Source organism: Danio aesculapii, chromosome 8 (assembly GCF_903798145.1).
Source record: "Danio aesculapii chromosome 8, fDanAes4.1, whole genome shotgun sequence".
Classification (NCBI taxonomy): domain Eukaryota; kingdom Metazoa; phylum Chordata; class Actinopteri; order Cypriniformes; family Danionidae; genus Danio; species Danio aesculapii.
Genome location: NC_079442.1, coordinates 41,860,916 through 41,881,177, shown reverse-complemented (window position 1 = coordinate 41,881,177; position 20,262 = coordinate 41,860,916). Strand labels below are relative to the sequence as shown.

The window sequence follows — 20,262 nt, the reverse complement described above, 5'->3', positions numbered from 1 at the left end:
AGAGCTGGAGGGTTTTTTAGGTTAGTTCTCAGGAGAGGTGGGTGATGGCTTCCTGCGGAGACATCTTAAATATAGCAGTCAGGATTTTTTCCCTGATTTTTGGACTTGGGTTTGCTTTAGTAGGCAGATTGCTTTGTTTTGCTTTTGTTTCGAAGAGGGAGATCGGGTTTGAACATGTCATCTGGTTGGGCAAATAGTCAAAATACAAATTCGATTACAAAATTGAAATTATGATCATGAAAACACAATCCAGATGAAATGATTATGGACCCTTTTCACAAGACTTTTATGATGTGTTTAACGGTCATCAGCATCTTAAATGCTTGAAAGCTTTTAATATTTAGATTAAAAAAATGTTTGAACATTTATATGTATTTTGGTATGTATTATGGTAGAGGTGTGAACCTACACTGGTATCACTGTTTGGTTAGGATTATCATGCCATCGATTTGGTTTTGGTTTAATTCAATATCTCAGTGCATCACGGTGCATTGACGTTGCTTTCCATACACAGTTTTCTATTTTCACAGCAGTTCTTGTAATAAAATGTATAAATATATTTATATTTAGCCTATATATATATATATATATTCTATATATATATACAAACAGTCAGATATATCAACTGTATTTTTAAACAACACGAGTATTTATAGCAAATAAACAAATGTAGATATCTTGCTCGCTTTCTGAGCTTTGTCTAGCAAGCTCTTTCTTACACCCCTTTGATTGGTCACCCGCTCAACAGAAAGGGCTGTGATTGGCTCTTACGCGCTGGCGCTGTTCACAGATGAGTGACACTGATAAACGGTAGCACCTATCACAGCTGATCCATGATAGAGACGGTGTTAACTATGCTTCTTTCTTTCTATTGTGGAAATGTAACCACCTGGTATAAACGTGAGTTTAGATTCGTCTCCAGTAATTGCTTGTGTTTGGATTTTGTCGATAGTATTTCCTCCTCCTTCCTTTTTATTATCTTTAAACAAAATAATCATTACTGTTTTTCAACTCTTTCAATTTCATGCTTTATGAATACCTTTTTCTTCTTAGTCAGGCAAACTTTATTTAGACAAAATGCTCATGATTGTTGTTTATTTCCTGTGGTGTTTTAGGATTTATGTCCAGTAGCAAGCAGCTTTGTAATTTTCCATTCCGCTTACAAAACTTCCCATTATTTTCCAGTACAAGGAGGTGAGTGCTTTGTGGATGCGCCCTGAACTTCCTTTCAAATGATGCAGCATCTTTAGCTCCCTCGCTATCTGTCTTGCTCATCACCTTCTTATGAACAATATCTCCACCATAGCCACCCACAGAAAACAGCCCAGCACAGGAGGAGAGGAGAAGAGCTGTCTTAGCTTATCAGCATCAGGCCCTTTATTTACGTTATCTCTGTGGATTAGTTTTATTTGCTGCATAGCGCACTATCCGAGTGCTTGCGGAGAGCCAAACAAATGCACATGTCCACACTAATTGCACGCTTCCGTAGTAAGTCTGAGGCGGATTTCTGCAGGCAAAGTCCTCCAATTAGAGCTGCACGCCGACGGGGATGACTGAGAAGCAGAGGAAGTGTGGGTTTTGTAAGGCAGAGCTAAAGGGAAGAGCTTAAAGGGAAAACTGAATGTATTTGAGTTGCACAGTTGAATCATTTCTCCATTGATAGTCATAGCTGGTCATTGCTTTGATTGGTCTGTTTTGGTTTTTAAAAGGAAGAACGTAGCCAGTTAGCAAACTAATAGCTTAAATAACAAATTAATTATTATTAACAACTTATAAAAGACATCTATACAACAATCGATGAATCCTGCATGCTGCTGGGAAATACATGCAATGTGGGATTGTGATTTGCTCTTCGATATTTAGACTCTCAGTAGTGATTATTAAACCACACTGAACTGAGCTAAACTGAACTTAACTTAAACACTACAAACTGAACTACACTGTTCCTATTTACTGTGACCTTTTATGTGAAGCTGCTTTGACACAATCTACATTGTATAAGCGCTATACAAATAAAGGTGAATTGAATTTATTTGATTTTTGTACTTTAAACCAGTGTTTCCCAACCTTGTTCCTGAAGGCACAACAACAGTACACTTTTTTTAACCTCTCCCTAACTAAACACTCCTTAATCAACTCTGCATAAGAAGAGTCTCCAAAACCTGAAGTTAATGGGTCAGAGAGGGTGACATCCAACATAAGTACTGTTGGTGTGCCTCCAGGAACAGGGTTGGGAAACACTGCTTTAAACTACAGCATAATGTCAGCCAAAATAGACAATCAGTAGGCAGTGTGAGACTGATTATGTAACAAATGAACCAAATTTGTAAAATAAAAGTGAATTTATGTTTGACATGTTTCTAAAATAATGTTCTTTATCTAATACTTAATGCAAAAATGACAATGTTTAAATGAAGAAAAAAATAGTTGGTCACATTCCTAGTCTTTATGTAAAGGTGGATCTACGTAATATATATAGCTTGCACAGGGCATTATTTACTATATAAGGCAGGGGTGTCCACACTCGATCCTGGAGGGCCAGTGTCCTGAAGAGTTTAGCTTAGATTCAACTTTATTGTCATTACACATGTACAAGTACAGGGCTACGAAATGCAGTTTAGGTCTAACCAGCAGTGCAATAGCAGCAAGTGCAGGATACAGGTATAAGTTATAAAGTACAATTATAGAAAAACTATGGTGATATTTACAGATGGATGTGCTATGAACATTATATACAGGTTGTATTAGCTGTGAACAGAGATTTACAATAGATGAATATATGTACAGGTTGCTATTAGTAATCAGAAGTGTGCAGATAGATAAACATAATTACAAATGTATATGTACAGTGGGTGTGTACACTTCAAATAAATGAATCAGTGCAATGAATATGTGCAATTTGTAAATGTGCAAATGTTAAACAGTGCAGTGATTGTGAGGAGTGTAAGTTAGAGGAGAGTGGGGGGTGTATTAGAGGGGGAAAAGGATCAGTGAGGGGCAGAGCTCCAACTCTAATCAAACATACCTGAACCGTCAGCACCAATAACCTAGTGGTTAAATGCGCCGACATATAGCACCATGGTGCTCACGGCGACCTGAGTTCAATTCCCAGCTCGAGGTCCTTTGCCAACCCTTCCCTTCTCTCTGCTCCCAATACTTTCCTGTCTGAAATCTCCACTGTCCTATCTCAATTAAAGGTGAAAACCCCAAAAAATAATTATAAAAAAAAAACATACCTGAACCAGCTAATGAAGCTCTTACTATAAATACTATGGCCCGTTTCCACTGAGTGGTACGGTATGGGTCACCTTTATCAGGATTGCCTTTTCACTGCCAAAAATGTACCAATGGCTAAAAAAACAACATGCAACATATAGCCTACAGTGCAAACCTCTCATCCGTATTTTTAATCTTCACTAGCACATGTAACCTCTTGATAGAAAGTAATTCCGTCATTCGGAGTTCATAAAAGTCCAGAAGGTGATGATAATGATTAAACATGGCATTTTGTTCATGTTTTAGGTTGCTTAAAGAATTATTTGCTCCCTTGTTTTTTCCGACTTCTCCTTTGTTTTTTTTTTTCCCTCTTCACTCTCGCGTTTGTTAAAAGGATGTCAGAATCATTTTGACCGTGGAATTGTACATAATAGCGTATCAACCCATACCGTACCACTCAATGGAATCGGGCCACTTGAAACTTCATGGCACGCAAGTTGGAGCTAATCTCAGCAGGTCACTGGCCCTCCAGTACATAGGGTATCTCAAATATTTGATTGTTTGTATAACTGCAAAATATAAAACTTTAGTCTTGCATAGGTCTGATTTGCATTAAGTAAATGCATAAAAAACAAATACAAATTTGCTTTGTTTTATGTTGCTAATTGTCTTTTTCACATCCCAAAACTTGAGGTTAGCTTACGTTTTAAAGGTGAAATTAGTGAGTTGTTTAATCGCCCAATTCAAATCGCTCCACCAAATTCCTTCATTGTGTAATAGTGCAGCGTGTATTTATCCGTGTTTTACCCAATTGTCTATTTCTTCCTATTTTGACCAATCGGTTAGTTTTATCTTGGACTTCTACTATCTTCCACAACAGACAAACACCCTCTGGCTCAGCTCATCTTCTACTGTAGCCAGCCATGCCTCTAAATACTAGCTATTGGTCCAAATACACTTGCCATGTTTTACTTTGCAAATAGTCTTTTTCACATACCGAAACTAGAGGTTAGCTTACCTTTAAAGAAGAAACTAGCGAGTTTTTCATCGCCCAATAACTCCACCAAATTCCCTCACTGTGTAATAGCACTGCGTGTATTTATCTGTGTTTTACCTCATTGTCTATCTCTTCCTATTTTGAAAAATTGACTAGTTTTATCTTGCACTTCTACTATCTTCCACAACAGACAAACACCCTCTGGCTCAGCTTGTTTGCTAGAAATCTTGTGCTGTTTTGTGCATACACTCAACCACAGAGAGCAGAAAACGGACGTTAAAAGTAATCTTTTAGCTTAAGCTCACATGTCAAATACATGTGTCAGATTGCAACACTTTCTGATTTGAGAGTGAAAATATAAATCTAGTAATAAATCAGATTCACATGGCTCTTAAAAGAACACTTTGTTTTAAAAATAGGCAACAGACAAACAACCTCTGGCTCAGCTAGTCAGCTACAGTAGCCACGCCTCCAAACTCGAGCTATTGGTCCAGCTGGAAAATGATTGACAATTACACAGACTACTGTCATTTGGCATTTATAAATATTGGAGGAAATTAGTGGCGCAGCATGTTTTGTTGTTGTTGTTGTTGTCGTTGTTGTTTAAGCTCGATTGCTTGATTGTTAGTGACTTTTAATTGTGAGTAACTTTGTACAGTTCAAAAGTTGCTATGATTTTGTATCAATAGCAGTAACGGTTTAATAGTATCTCATTTTGAAGAATATTACTGAATACAACAATGCATTTAACAGTAATATTAATTTTTCCTTTATTCAGTTTTTGTACAAGTACTGTAGGATTGCACGTTTCTGTCCTAGCAACTAAGATTTGAAATATGTGAACACTTTCATTCATTTTAAATTAAGCTTAATGAACAATTTACTCATACTTGTCCTGCTCATATTTTATGGATAAGACCCAACATCTTTTAGGATGTGTGGAAAGGGATGCTGAATATAGAGCAGTTAGAGCTGTTGTGTATTGTGAAATGTGCTAGATTTACTTTATAGTAGTGAGAAAAAGTAGATTAGGATATTGTTTACTCCAAACAAATATCTTATTTAATTAAAGACGACTATTTAAAGAAGCTTACACTGACCTCCTCTCAAAGTCGTAGTGGTTTAACCTTGTGTCGTCATGGTTTAGTTGAGATTGGGTTGTACTGCGACTTCTACTTCCCAGTAGGCATGGGACGATAACCATTTTCAAGGTATACTGCGGTTTGAAAAAGTCAAGGTTTTAAAACCACCAAAAATGTATGTAATACCGTTCCTAAGGTATTTGTAAGATCCAAAGATGCTGTTTTAAATTTTAAAGAAATTTGTTTGTGAAACAAATGAAGACAGCAGAAGTCAATGATTCATTTTCATTATATAGCCTGACGTGTTTACTGCTCCAAAATATCATAAATCTTTCAAAAAAATAGAATATATTGTTTTCAAAGGGGAAAAAATTTTTTGTTTTTTTTATCCAGACATTTAAAAAGAAGATATTTTAGATCAGTGAGCACAATACCCTGAAACCGTGATATTTTTATCCAAGGTTATCATACCGTCAGAATCTCATATCAGCCCATGCCTACTTCCCAGTTAATCGTCAATAGTCATGAGCAAGTCTGGCCATTCTTTGGAACAAACACACCTTTGAGCTGCGAGTTTATGTGTGAGTTTGTTTATATGCATTCAAAAGAGGCAATCACAGTGTGTTTAAGGACATTAGCTTGCATAGATCTGTGAGTTCGCTTGGATTCAGTCTTCATATTTCTCAAGATTTTAATATTATTTTAAGAAGAAAATAATAAAATGAGGTTTTTGCCAAAGTGAGCTGTGGAAGTGACAGGCCCATTCTTCATGCACACTCTCCCGCTGCTTGTGGTAGACACTCATTTTAACCCAGTGACGTATGGGTCATACCAAATAATGGGGCATTCACACAGGTATTTCTGGATGATACCATAATATCTGGGGAGGTGGGGTCTTCATTTATTGATTGCTGATCTAGAGTCATTTTTCATAATCTCATTTAAAGGAACACACCGGGTTATTTACAACTTAATGGTGAAGCGCGTCATTTGGCACAGATGCAAGTAAAATGCATTGCAGTTCAAAAGTTGTAGGATTTTGTTTCATTAAGAAAATAATAACAATAACAATAATAATAATAAAAGAAAACTTGCTGATGCAAATCATTTGAATAAATATAAAAAAAAGAAGAAAACAAATGGATAGATATTGTATATTAGGCATGTCCAGATCAGATCACCTGATCAGTAATCAGGGTTACACTTTACAATAAGGTTCATTAGTTAATTTTAATTAATGCATTTACTAACATTAACTAACATGAACAAATACTGTAGTAAATGTATTGTTCATGATTTGTTCATGTAAATACAGTTGTTCATTGTTAGTTCATGTTAACTCACGGTGCATTAACTAATGTTAACAAGCATGGACTCGGATGTTTATAATGCGTTAGTAAATGCTCAATTATGATTAATAAATGCTGTACAAGGGTTGTTCATGATTAGTTCATGTTAGTAAAGGCATTAACTAAGGAACTTTATTGTAAAGTGTTACCAAAATCGCGACTGATCATACGGTTTCAAACTCAATCGGAATTAGACATTACCTCAAAGGACTCAAATATATATATATATATATTTTTAATTCTTATTATTTAATAACACATCTATAGTTATGCGGTGGCACAGAGTTAGACCTCTTTCTTGACTTCACACAGAAACAGCAACGTGTGCGGCATGACATCACTTTGTTGCGGCGACTCTATTGGTTGAATGCTGGCAAAGTAGAACACGGAAGTACAGTAGCTTGAAGAAGAAAACACGAGTGTGTTTGCCGTCTGGAGGTATTATATAGTTGATGATGACAACATTGCCACAGCAAACTGTGAGATATGTAAACTTGGGATTGCAAGAAAAAAAGTGACCCAGTTCAGTATTGAAAAGAATATTGAAAAGTTAATCTGTTTCTCTCTATGGCTGCAGTTTCTACCCACTTCTGTGAGGTAGCTGTGAGGTTGTTCAAGCTACCTCACAGAAGAGCTCTGTTTGTTAACAGAGTTGTTAAATGTTAAAATAAGGTGAATCAAAAAAATCCTGGATCTCTTTCTTCACTTTTATGTATTATTGAAGCATTGAATCAGGTTACGGTATCGGTAGATACTCAAAATCAAATGACTCTGACTCTAGGGCAAAAAACCTGATCGGGACATCCCTACTGTATATATTATTTATTCTCATCTTTTGGAACGAACTTGTCCGGATTCTGAAACAAACAGCAATATTTTGATGATAGTGACATGAATCTGGAGTATTTTGTCATTTAAAAAAACGACATGTTTCACCTTTAAAATGTATCGATAGAATCTGTGGTATGGTTTAATGAAAGAAAATACAGAGCCACTTTTAAAAATCTGTGAAAAAAAAAAAGTGTTTGGGATGTGGCTATTATTCTAATTGGATGAATTAATTCTGTAATTGCCACAGATGCTGTCATCAAGTTGTACTTGACCGGGATTGTTCCTTTAATTTTATATGTGCATCCATGTTATGAAATGGGACACTCCATTTAGGACCAGTTTGTCTAAGGGACACTTAACCCTACATATCATGCCGTATAGCAAGCTGTATTATCGAAGCCTGACTGGTGATTAATGCTGCTTTCTTTCTCTTTTTCACGCAGAGCTCAGGAATGGAGGAGACGGTTTGGGAGCAGTACACTGTGACTCTACAGCGGGTGAGACTTTTTAAAAATTATTATTAGGGATGTAACGATTCACCTGACTCATGATTCGATACTAATCTCACGATTCTCGATTTAGTCACGATTTTTTAACAAAATTATTGTAAACACATTTAAGGTGAAGAGCCCTTTTCTTTTTTCTTAAATGCTGCACATGTTTGCAAAATAATATATTTTCTGCCATAACCATAATTGCTATTTTAAAAATAAATAAATAAAAAAAGAAGAAATACAAACTAAAGAAAACTGATTATATAAACTAAACATTGAATTGAACATGATTATCAAGGTGAATAACTAATATTACTTGTATAATTAATTAGTATAAGTATCGGTGTGATAATTAGTATCATTAGTATCGGTGTGATACACTTAAAAAGAAATCATCATTAGTATTTTTGAATATTCAATAATAATAAGCAAATTATTAAAATATGCATAAACTAATTTGAAAAGGAGAGGGTAAAAACTATATAATACCTGCTTCTGTAACAGAACAACTTTCTCTTTTAGTCTGAAAAACATCTTCACACTTTCGCTATGAAAACATATCTATATATATATATATATATATATATATATATATATATATATATATATATATATATATATATATATATATATATATATATATATATATATATATATATATATATATATATATATAAATATATATATATATATATATATATATATATATATATATATATATATATATATATATATATATATATATATATATATATATATATATATATATATATATATATATAAATATATATATATATATATATATATATATTTTTTTTTTTTTTTTTTTTATAGGTGAGGGTAATTAGGCAAGTTATTGTATAACAATGATTTGTTCTGTAGACGCTCCAAAAATATATAGCTTAAAGGGGCTACTAATTTTGACCTTAAAATGGTTTTAAAAAAAATAAAAACTGCTTTTATTCTAGCCAAAATGAAACAAATAAGACTTTCTCCAGAAGAAAAAATATTATCAGACATACTGTGAAAATTTCCCTGCTCTGTTTAACATCATTTGGGAAATAATTAAAGAAAAAAAAATCAAAGGGAGCTAATAATTCTGACTTCAACTCTGTGTATGTGTGTATATATGATGTTACAAAACACAAAGTCTCTCCTAAGGGAGTTATTCAGTATATCAGTAACACTGTTAATCAACTCCCTCATACGCCTTGATTATAGCTCCTGCGTTTTCTTCCAGGAATGTACTCATGATAACATCCTAAAATTTAAGCCGTTCCCACCTAAGGGTGTGATGCCAGACTGTGTTGTAATACTCATACACATGATATCTTCCTCATCATAAAAAGGGAACTGTAATATTCACATGACACACCATCTGTCAACCGGCTTTCTATGTGCCTTTATTTTGTGTTTGAGCCTACCAGTGTTTAAGGTGTCGTTTAAATTATTATTATTTTTAAATAGATAGTAAATAGTAATAAATAGTTTTAGAAGAAAACGCTTCTTGTTTAGACTGGTGCTTTTATTTTACACTCACTGGGCATGCACATATTTTGCCTGCCATTCTTACTTGCAGTCTAGTGCTTGTGTAATTCATTTATTTAAATATTGCATGACAATGTTATAGAATATGATTACGGTGTAACGTTTTTTACATTCAAATATATCTTAAAATAGGCGGCTTGGTGGCTCAGTGGTTAGCACTGTCGTCTCACAGCAAGAAGGTCGCTGGTTTGACTCCAGTTGGCTTTTCTGTGTGGAGTTTACATGTTCTCCCCATGTTTGTGTGGGTTTTCTCTGGATGGTCCGGTTTCCCCCACAGTCCAAATACATGCGTCATAGGTGAATTGCATTAACTAAATTGGCCATAGTGTATGAGTGTGTGTGAATGCGAGTGTGGGTGGGTGTTTCTAAGTCCTGGTTTGTGGCTGGAAGGGCAGCCGCTGTGTAAAACAAATGCTGGAAAGGTTAGTGGTTCATTCCGCTAGGGGCGAGCCCTGATAAATAAGGGACTAAGCTGAAGGAAAACGAATGAATGAATATCTTACAATATCATTTATTCCTGTTATTACAAAGCTGAATATTTAGTATTGTTACTCTTGTTTTAATATGCTGATTTATTTGCTCGAGAAATATTAGCTATTATTATTATCAATGGTAAATATAGTTAACGTTTTTTCTGATGATTTATTGATGAATAGTTCAATTGGATAGGATTTGTTCATTCGTTTATGTTACAAACTGTCTTAACTCCCACATTTGTTCAATTCAAGCCATTATTTCTAAATAAAATATAGAATTAAAATACACAGATCATCATGATTAAGAAAAGTAGCCTATACACTGTACAAATGCATTCTTTTCACCCATTGCCTCATGTGTTGTCATAAATTTAAGTAATTTTGCATCCTAATTCAAATTAAATTATTATATCTAATGTTTTGCTTACATTGCTCAATTTCATTTTAAATCTTCATTTTCAGGAATGCTCAATATTGCCATATTATGGAGGGTAAATCCAATGTAAACACTGGGGGCTGCACGATATTCGAAAAAAACTGGCATTGCAATATTTTAATTTTATGCAATATATATTGCAATACTGACTATAATTTCACCAGATAGAAAGAATTCATAATTTTAGATACATTGGGATGATTTTTTTGGGGAGAGAATCTACATAAAAGATAATAAACCAATCACATAATAAAATACAGTGCTTAATGATTTTTTGGAAGTCTAGCAATATTCAGATACACAAATTTATTAATCAAATGTCAAATAACACGATATAGTCTTCATCGTATATATACACAAATACAATTATTCTCTTAAAAACTTAAAAGCATCTGTTGTCAAGTGAATTTGATGCGCGAATGAAGCGAGTAAATTTAAAATGTTCATGCGTCTATTTATGCGCAAATAGCATAATTAATCCATGCGTTCCACATCTGGTGTGAGCACAACAAAAGAGCGGTGACATTGATTAAAAACTATAGACAAAGGCCCATTGTGACATCTTGATGAATCCCTCTGCTTTACTTAAATGTATATGTTATCTTGTTATAATGTAATGTAATTATGTGTTGTTGTAGTGTATATATGTTATTCCATTTGGAAAGATATTTCATTTACGCCACTACAGTTGCAGTCTTGCTGGTATACATTTTTTTGAAGTTATTAAAAAAGGTAGTAAAAGGTATTAAATTCAACTTAAGAAGTTCTGTATATACCCTGACCAAGTAAACACCATTTATTGTGATCCTCTGTATTTTCTCATATGATGATCTGCATGTAAACAATATCATTTTCACCAACATCTTATGTCCGTAAATCATTTGCGTTCTTCAACAAATCAGATTACCCATCCTCCTCTCTCTTCTCTTCTTTCCTGCCATTCTTCTTTCTTTCAACATCAAGCACAACAGGATGTGCATCTTTTATCTCCCGTGTGACAGATAGCAAGGGTTCGCAAATACCATCCAAACACACAGCGACTCTATCAGCACCATCTCTATCCACATCAGACTTATCCTGAGAAAACATCTCAGCACTTCCACATGTCAGATCGCCTAGTTCAGATAAGAGTAATCTTGTCTTATCACTGCTACATTAAAGAGAAGATGTAGGCTTTGGAAAGTTAAACAAAATGGGATACTTGGAATTAGTGTGAGTTTATATGGCGTGTCTTGATCTGTATCGGTACTGTTATTTACAGTTAAACACAGCATAATAGAAGATTTTGGTTCCCGCCTAGTCTCTCATCATAGAAATGTTTTCAGCACTTCAAGTCTTATAAAAAATATTCATAAGAGATACAAAGAAATATTTGGGGAAAAAAGCTAAATGATTTTTTAATAAATTATTTAAATACAATATTTCTTTTTGCTTATGTTGCAAAAAATGTGAGAACTGTTCTGCATCGATTCAGAGAGTTTCAAATAATAAATCAAAAGTGATTTTGTGTCTTAAATTTGTTCTGTATGATGCAGTGATCTACTGTATGTTAGGGTTTGAATGACTTTAGATTTTTGGAAGTCGACTTTTATGTTATGAAAGTCGAGTCGACGTTGACTAGTCGCTCGTGACCTCATCAATAAAACACAAGATGCAAATGTTTTGCAACATGTTTTGCAACTATATTTGAAATAACGAACTTCTTAAACTGATGATAATAACGTGCACATGATTATTGAAGTGCTTCTGATATCTGATCCTTTCAGAAACTGACAAACGTGAGAGTGAAGCCCGACAAAACAAAGAAGCAAATGATTCTTTCAGCAATCTAAAACATGAACAAACGGCCATGTTTAACTATTATCATCACCTTTTGGACTATTATAAACTCAGAATGACTGAATTACTTTCTAGCAATATGTTAACGTAACGCGCTGGTGAGGATTAAAGATACAGATGTGAGGTTTGCACTGACTGTAGGCTACACTGTATGTTGCGTGTTGTTTTTGAACCTAAATGAGGACAAAATGTACTGTATGCTGTGTGTAGTTTATCTGTAATTGGTAACACATCAGAGACTGTAAGGGTCTGTATGTGTTCTGTTGCATTTATTTATTTATCTTATATAATTGTAGACATTACAGTAAGCTATTTCACACTCACAACTATTTTCGCATAATTGATCTGTAGTTATAATCAAATCATGTTTATAGAAAGGTTAGTAATGAACATTTATACACAAGTATTTGTGAGAAGAGCTTCTCACATGATATATGAATGGCCTGTACAGCTTTACTGTAGACATTTCCTCGAGCGAGAATGATGTTGACTGAAACATTGTTGTACACCGCGCCTACCAAAAGGGTAACTACCCTTTTGACAGTGGAAACGCAAGCCTGATAAAGGTGACCCGTACCGACACGTACCTTATTACTCAGTGCAAACGAGCCATAATGCAACATTAGCACCTGGGCTAATTTTGCTGCTAAATAAATGCAGTCAACACATTGATCATGATATTTTAGTACAGAAGTAATGCATAAGTCGTCAGCACACAGATTCATTTAATTTCATAACAACATGAAAGACAAAGGCTAAACACCTTATTACACTCTCAGAAACGTACTCGGACGCATATTTTATCGCTATGATGGTGCGCGCTAGAAAGCTGCTTAAGCTTATGCCGGGCCTTTTTTGTGATTACTGGCTCATATTGGTTATCAGACATCTCCTTGATGCACATCTTCACTGCATTCACCTGAGATGATGTTTACACAACACACCTCCGGCGGCTGCACACTTCATGGTTTCTGTGTGCTTCATGGTTCATTCACAAAATATGTCAGCATCTACGCTTTGCAGGGGTCAACAGCCAATCACATTACTTTTCCAGTGTTGTTTAAACGTGATTGGCTAGGATCTGCTCGAGTAATTGCATGGCGCAATCTAACTGGCACCTGTTTAATGACTTAAAGTTCACTCAAAGTTCACGTGAATCTTTGACACTGACTTTTAAAATAACATTTTAAAAATGACTTTAAATAATCCGAGGGCAGTTTTATTCGGTGAACTACCTTTGTGTGTAAAGCTGTCATGTAGCTCAGGTCAAATTGCGTTATCTGCTCAGTGTGACTAGTTGACGTCAGTCAAAAAGCTTTACGGCAGAGCACTAAAGTCGACTAGTTGACTAATCGGTGCAACTGTATGTGCAATGTAATTGGAGAGGAATCACAGGGCTGATTATTCAGCCTGATCTCACAAGTTAACGTAACTGTTTTATGTTTTGTCAGTTTAGTGGCTAATTCGTATGAGATCAGTCGTAAGTTTTTTAACAGTACTTGCCTAAAAAGTACGCCCCCAATAAGCAAATCGTACTAAATTGTTGGAATGAGATTGTTTGAATTAATACAAATTAGCCACTAAATCAATAAGTTACGAATTGCCGTGAGATAGTGTTGGATTATTCCACTTTAGCCAATCACCATAGACAAGAAATTAAAAATAGGGACTGCATGTTGAAAGAAAATAGTGGAGTAAAAATAAACTAGAACCTAAAGTTTGTTGACGAACTTTGATGTTGGCTTGAGAAAGGTTATTAGGTTATTAATAGGTTATTATTATTAAAGTATAACTAGTTATTACTATTAAAGAAGTTTAATAATAAGTTTGTTTAGTCTAGTTATTATTAACAAAGAAGAGCTGATGAAGGGGAGAGGAGGTGGTGGTGAAGGTGAGAAGGTGGGGGGGTGAGGAGGGGGGGATGTGTTGAAGGTAAAGATCCAGTAAGGGGGAGAATGGTCCATTGTTAAGTGAATGGGATTTGAAGTCTCTTTAAATGGAAGTTTCTTGACCATTGTAAGTCTAGGGGAAAATTTGGGGCATTCTAAATCTGTGTTTCTTTCTCTTTTGAAGTTATGATGTGTCAAAATTTGGTCCAATGTTAAGTCAATGGGATTTTTCCGAGATTTTCTGGGTCAGTTTCTGGAAAACCGAAAGCCAGATCAGTTTGAAAAGATATAGAAGTTTGGTGGCCATAGCCTTAAAACCCTAGGAGGAGAAGGAGTTGGTAAATCTTTGGCTCAGAAAATATAATAATAAAAAGTTTAAGTAGCACAACAGAATGTTGGCTTTCTCAAGTCAACATAATAATAATAATGGAGTAAACATAATTAATCGAGTTGAGCAAGTAAGTGAAAGTACACATTTTTAAAACTACTTAGTAAAGTACAATTTTCTGAAGAAGAACTACTCCGTTTCAATCATTTGAGTATTTTCGTAATTTGTTATATCACACCACCGACATGATGATTAGTTTTCAAAAAGATTGTCTCTGATTCAATGGCTCTTTTTCACAAGACTGTTATAACGAGTTTAACTCATCATAATCTTAAATCCTTGAAAGTTTTTAATATTTAGATTTTTTTTAAAGCGCAAGAACGTTTATATGCATTTATGTATGTATTGTATCATCTTTGCATCAAATTACGAATTACCTCTTGTGCGAGGCATTTATAACAAATTTGACATTATTCTCACTTCTGGCTGCCGTTATTAGTCTCACACTATTTCTTTCGTTTTTCTGAAAGTGTTGATAACACAATCATGGAGTTTTTCTTTTATTATTTCAGCAAATAAGATTGTAAAAAAAAAAAAAAAATGTTGTACTCTTCCATAGGCATGGGACGATGACCGTTTTCAATGTGTACCAGGTTTGGAAAAGTCAAGGTTTTAAAACCACCAAAATTTTATATTTTATGTTATTCTGTTCCAGGGTATATGTAAGATTTTTTTTTATTTACTTTTTTTTTTTTTAGGATAACAGTATCTCCAGCAGAAAAGATACCCAAACATGCTGTTTTAATGTTTCTTAAAATAAAATGTATTGTGTTCAAAGGGGGAAAATTTATCTTTTTTTTTAGCCAGACATTTAAAAAATATATATTTTAGAGCAGTAATCACAATACCGTGATCATTTTTATCCACAGTTATCATACCGTCAGAATCGTATACCGGCCCATGCCCACTCTCCCATTCACTGCGCTCTGTTTATCCAACTATGATGACTTCCTCTGCTGAGAAACCCAGAAATGTGAAAAGGGTCCAACAGAAGCCTATTCCAAACTTCAACATAAATATGTTATATTATATCACATGTATCTATTTTTACTCTTAAAATGAAGTGTTCATGTTCACCTTGCTTTAATTTGGCCACTCCAAGATAAGAGCGAGAGAGAGAAATCTCAGTTTCACTTGCTGCTGTCAGTTTTATCTCTGGCTTTAATTGGCCCTGAATATATTTGCCGCAGATTGCATCAAGCCAGCGATACCCACTCATTAAACTCCATTTATCCAGCGCTCCTCTGAGGCAGGTACAGCAGGTTGTTATTTAACCAGGAAATGGGCTGGAACCATGTCTCCATTAGCTTTGGCTTTCTGCAAAAATCACCACGTGGTCAACGTCTATGCAAGATTCATCATCTGAGTGCAGCGATGTGATTGTAACACCTCTGGCTGTTTGCACGTCTCCATGAAGCGATATTAAAACTGCACTGCCGCGGGTTGTGATGCATGACTGCAGAAATGTATTACCAGATACTTTCACACTCAAAGTGTTTTTTCTCTGTGTCTTTCTCTTGCAGGATGCTAAGATGGGCTTTGGAATTGCTGTGTCCGGCGGCCGGGACAATCCAAACGTGGAGAGCGGGGAGACGTCCATCATCGTGTCAGACGTGCTGCCAGGAGGACCGGCCGATGGACTGCTCTTGTACGCTTCACTCTCCTTACTAATGCTTATGTGTTTTTAGCGTTTTGGTAAACTGTTATTTTGCACCAGCACAAGCAGGTTTATGCGTATTTATTTTCACATAGTTCTCTTTAATATTGCGGTAAATGAAAGTGGACTGCTTTACTGACCTAATAAATGTCCTGCATGCTTTATTAGTTCAGGTTATTGTGATGTTAGATGTGGTAATTACGTTGTATCTTGACAAACTGTGCATGTTCTGTTGATTTAGTCAAGGCAACGTTCTATTAAACAGTAATATTTGAACATGCTGATGCAAACACTAAAAAATCTGCCTTAATTTTTTTTTGATTGAATCAAATTAACTTTTCTAGTGATCTCAACCTAATTCAGTCAAAACTTCTGTAAATATTTTGTTAAACTTTGTATAGCTACAAAAAAATCAGTTAAAACCTGATTAACTAAAGTAATTAATTTAAGTTAAAGTAACATAAAAAGATTTGTTGACATTTCTTTTTGTCGATATATTTTTTTAGTGTACATTTAAGCCCTATTCTACATTTGATAAACTTTTTGGAAATACATCATGCGTCATATTAAAAAAGTTTAGTTCTTACAGCACATTTTGTTGGTCTTAAAGAGACAGTTCACCTAAATTGAAAATTCTCTTCTTGTTCCAAGCGTGAGTTTTTTTTCTGTTGAACACAAAAGAAGATAATTTGAAGAATGTTGTCATTGAGTTGCATTTTTTTTTGTCTTAATATGATTGCTAATGGCTTATGAATATTCTCTGAGTTAATGGGCTCTATTTTGACGATCCAGGCGCAAAGTCCAAAGCGCAGGGCGCAAAAGCATTAATATCTGAATCCACTTTTGTTATTTTAAGAACGGAAAAATCTGCGTTGCGCCGTGGCGCATAGTTTAACTAGGTTGTGCTTATTCTTTTAATGAGTTATAGGTGTGTTTTGAGAATAAACCAATCAGAGTCTCATCTCACATTCCCTATAAGAGTCAGTTGCGTCGCACCAAAGCGCATTTGCTATTTACATGGCGGACATTGTAAGTGGAAAAACTGAATGCTTCACTAGTGAGAAAACAAATAAACAAAGCATCTACAGCACGATAATGAGAGTTTCACTTTCACTCTCATGGATAGGCAAACGTGTTGTACTTGTAGACATCTATTAGCCCATACATAATTCATTTTGTTTGTTAAGCGCAAAGATTTGTTTCAAAACTATTTCTAAATTCAGTTCTAATTTCCAGCAAACAAATAAATGAACAATAATAATGAAATGTGTTTGAAGTTATTTCCAAATACACATGCTAAGGCCCATATGGTCTAAAACCTGAAATGTGGAAAAATCTAAGCTTGTTTTTAATAAAACAAATATAAATATGCATATAATAAATAATACTATTAATAATAACATTAAACAAAAGCAAATTGTCATGAATAAACTAAAAAAGCCCCCCCAAGATGAAGGCAGTGGTTTTTATATTTATGTAGGCTATAGAAAATAATATTTTTTGTAATATTTTAATCCTTTAATTTTTTTTCATATGTAAAGATATTTGCGTATTGCTGTACATCCTGTGTGTATTAAGCAATGTTTAAGCGAGGCGCACAACTAACGCGCTCCGCGCTGGACTTTAAACCAGCTTTGATCTGGTCTATTGAACAGTCTATTTAAGTTCCTCAAAATAGCAACGCGCCAGCAATGTGCCTTAACACACCTCCTTTTTTAGACCAGAACGCCTATGGGCGCACATATGAGCGCAAATGCATTTGCTATTTAAACAGCGTGCTGCAAAACGTCAAAACGACTTTTGCGCCGAGCTGAAACTAGCAAACAACAATTGCGTCGCGCCTTGCAACGGGTGTATGATAGGGCCCAAAATGTTTTGTGTTAAAAATAAAGAAGCAGCAATGGTTTGAAATGGTGTAAAGTAAACAGTGAGCACATTTCATTTTGGGGTGAACTATCCCTTTAAGTAATAATGATGCGTACACTAAAAAAATAAGGCAGGAAGATTTTTTTTTCAGTTGAATCAAATTGACTTTTCTAGTTATCTCAACTTAAATCAGTCAAACCGGCACTAAATATTTTGTTAAACTTTGTACAGCTACAAACGAATTAGTTGAAATTGATTAACTTGTTAATTTAAGTTAAAGTAACATAAAAAGATTTGTTGACACGTCTTTTTGTCGTTATATTTTTTACAGTGTACAGTTAAGCCCTATTCTACATTAATAAGCTTTTAGGAAATGCATCATGCGTCATATTAAAAAAAGTTTAGTTCTTGCAGCACATTTGTTGTCCTTAAAGGGTCAGTTCACGTAAAATTGAAAATTCTCTTCACTTCTTCCAAACCTGTTTGACTTCTTTCTTCTGTTGAACACAAAAGAAGATATTTAGTCTTTTATTAGTTTTATTTGGTCATTGAATAGACTCACAGTAATCATAAGTTCCAGGATTGATTGTCTGATATGCAAAAACGTACAAAAACAAACAAAAACAATGCTCCAACTCCAGCCTGTAAGTTTACAATACAGTGTTAATCAAAACAGCTTTTTAGTTACAATACATTGCTTTAGGGAATAGAATTCCCCATGAAGTGACAGAAGAAAGGGCCCTAAGTCTTGTAAAATTGTTCAGTGTTACCTTTTAAAAGATATCTGGTTCGTTCAAAGTGCAGAGTAGATGTCAGTTCTTCAAGCCATAGTTTAGTAGTTGGAGGATAACCATTTTTCCAGAACAATAATAACAGCTTTTTGGCTGTTATCAATCAATATTTAGAGAATATCTGTTGTGCAGTGCTCAATGAATATGTATAATTAGAATGTCCTAATATAATAAGTACTGGTTTAGGATCCAAGAGTAGATCAAGGAAATCTGAAAGCACTTAAGATATTTTGAAGAATGTTGCCATTGAGAATATTCGTAAGCCATTGACATCAAGTAAAAAAACAACATAATTCAGTGTTAAAATATCATATTTCATGTTTAAAGGAAAGAAGAAACAAAAGGTTTGAAACGGTGTAAAGTAAATGGTGAGCACATTTCATTTTTTGGGTGAACTCTCCCTTTAAGAAATAATGTTCTCGTGTGACTGACTTTCTACATGATATAGAATTGGTAATAATAAACATAACATGGATAGCTTTGTTTTAGCTGAACATTTTGTTTTGTATTTTTTTGTGAACAGTGAGAACGACCGTGTGATACAGGTCAACACCATCGCCATGAATAATGTGCCTCATTCTTTCGCTGTGCAGTCACTTCGGAAATGTGGGAAAGTGGCCAAAATAGTGAGTATTTGTCAAGTTGATCTTTATAAGAGGCCTTCTAGAGCGAGTTTACTTACTTTGGATATCAGAATGGGTTAACAGTGTCTGTATTTGCCTGCAGGGTATTCTTTTTAGGTTATTTTTAAGTCAATCCATTCTTGTCAGATGTGCAGATTTCAAGTAAATGTTTTATTAGTTGAAATAAAGTTGAAATAAAATGTAGATGGGCGATATAGTGGCTCAGTGGTTAGTACTGTTGCCTCACAGCAAGAGGGGCTCAAACCGCTGCTGGTTTGAGTCCAGGCTGGGCCAGTTGGCATTTCTGTGTGGTGTTTGCATGTTCTCCCCATGTAGTGCTCTGGGTTTCCCCACAATCCAAAGACATGCACTATAGGTGAATTTAATAAACTAAATTGGCTGTAGTGTATGAGTGTGTATGGATGTTTCCCAGTACTGGGGTTGCAGCTGGAAGGCCATCATCCACTTTGTAAAACATATGCGGGATAAATTGGTGGTTAATTCGACTGTGGCAACCCCTGATGAATAAGGGACTAAGCTGAAGGAAAATGGATGAATAAAATGTAGATTAAATGGATTAAAGCAGATAAAAATCTTGAAGTTTTGCTTAAATAACTAACTGAAATCGCCAGATGAATGTTTATTTTGTGTTACTACTACATTTTCTAGTCATAAAGTTACTAAAATGACTAAAACTGAAATAAAAATAATGCATCATGATGTTTTTTAAATTAACAAAGCACATAATTTAAAAAGATTATAAAAAGTTAATTCAAAATA

General features: G+C 34.6%; 1 protein-coding gene across 4 annotated transcripts in view; it reads left to right on the top strand.

The window, feature by feature from the left end:
* The window catches only part of LOC130233791 (tight junction protein ZO-2-like), a 191,258-nt gene that overhangs the window by 97,657 nt on the left and 73,339 nt on the right, over window positions 1-20,262 (top strand). For all 4 annotated transcript variants that reach the window (XM_056464001.1, XM_056464002.1, XM_056464003.1 and 1 more), the window contains exons 2-4: window positions 7,919-7,972; window positions 16,069-16,193; window positions 19,383-19,485. In XM_056464001.1, the coding sequence (XP_056319976.1) occupies window positions 7,919-7,972; window positions 16,069-16,193; window positions 19,383-19,485 (282 nt within the window). The remainder of the gene's footprint in view (window positions 1-7,918; window positions 7,973-16,068; window positions 16,194-19,382; window positions 19,486-20,262) is intronic.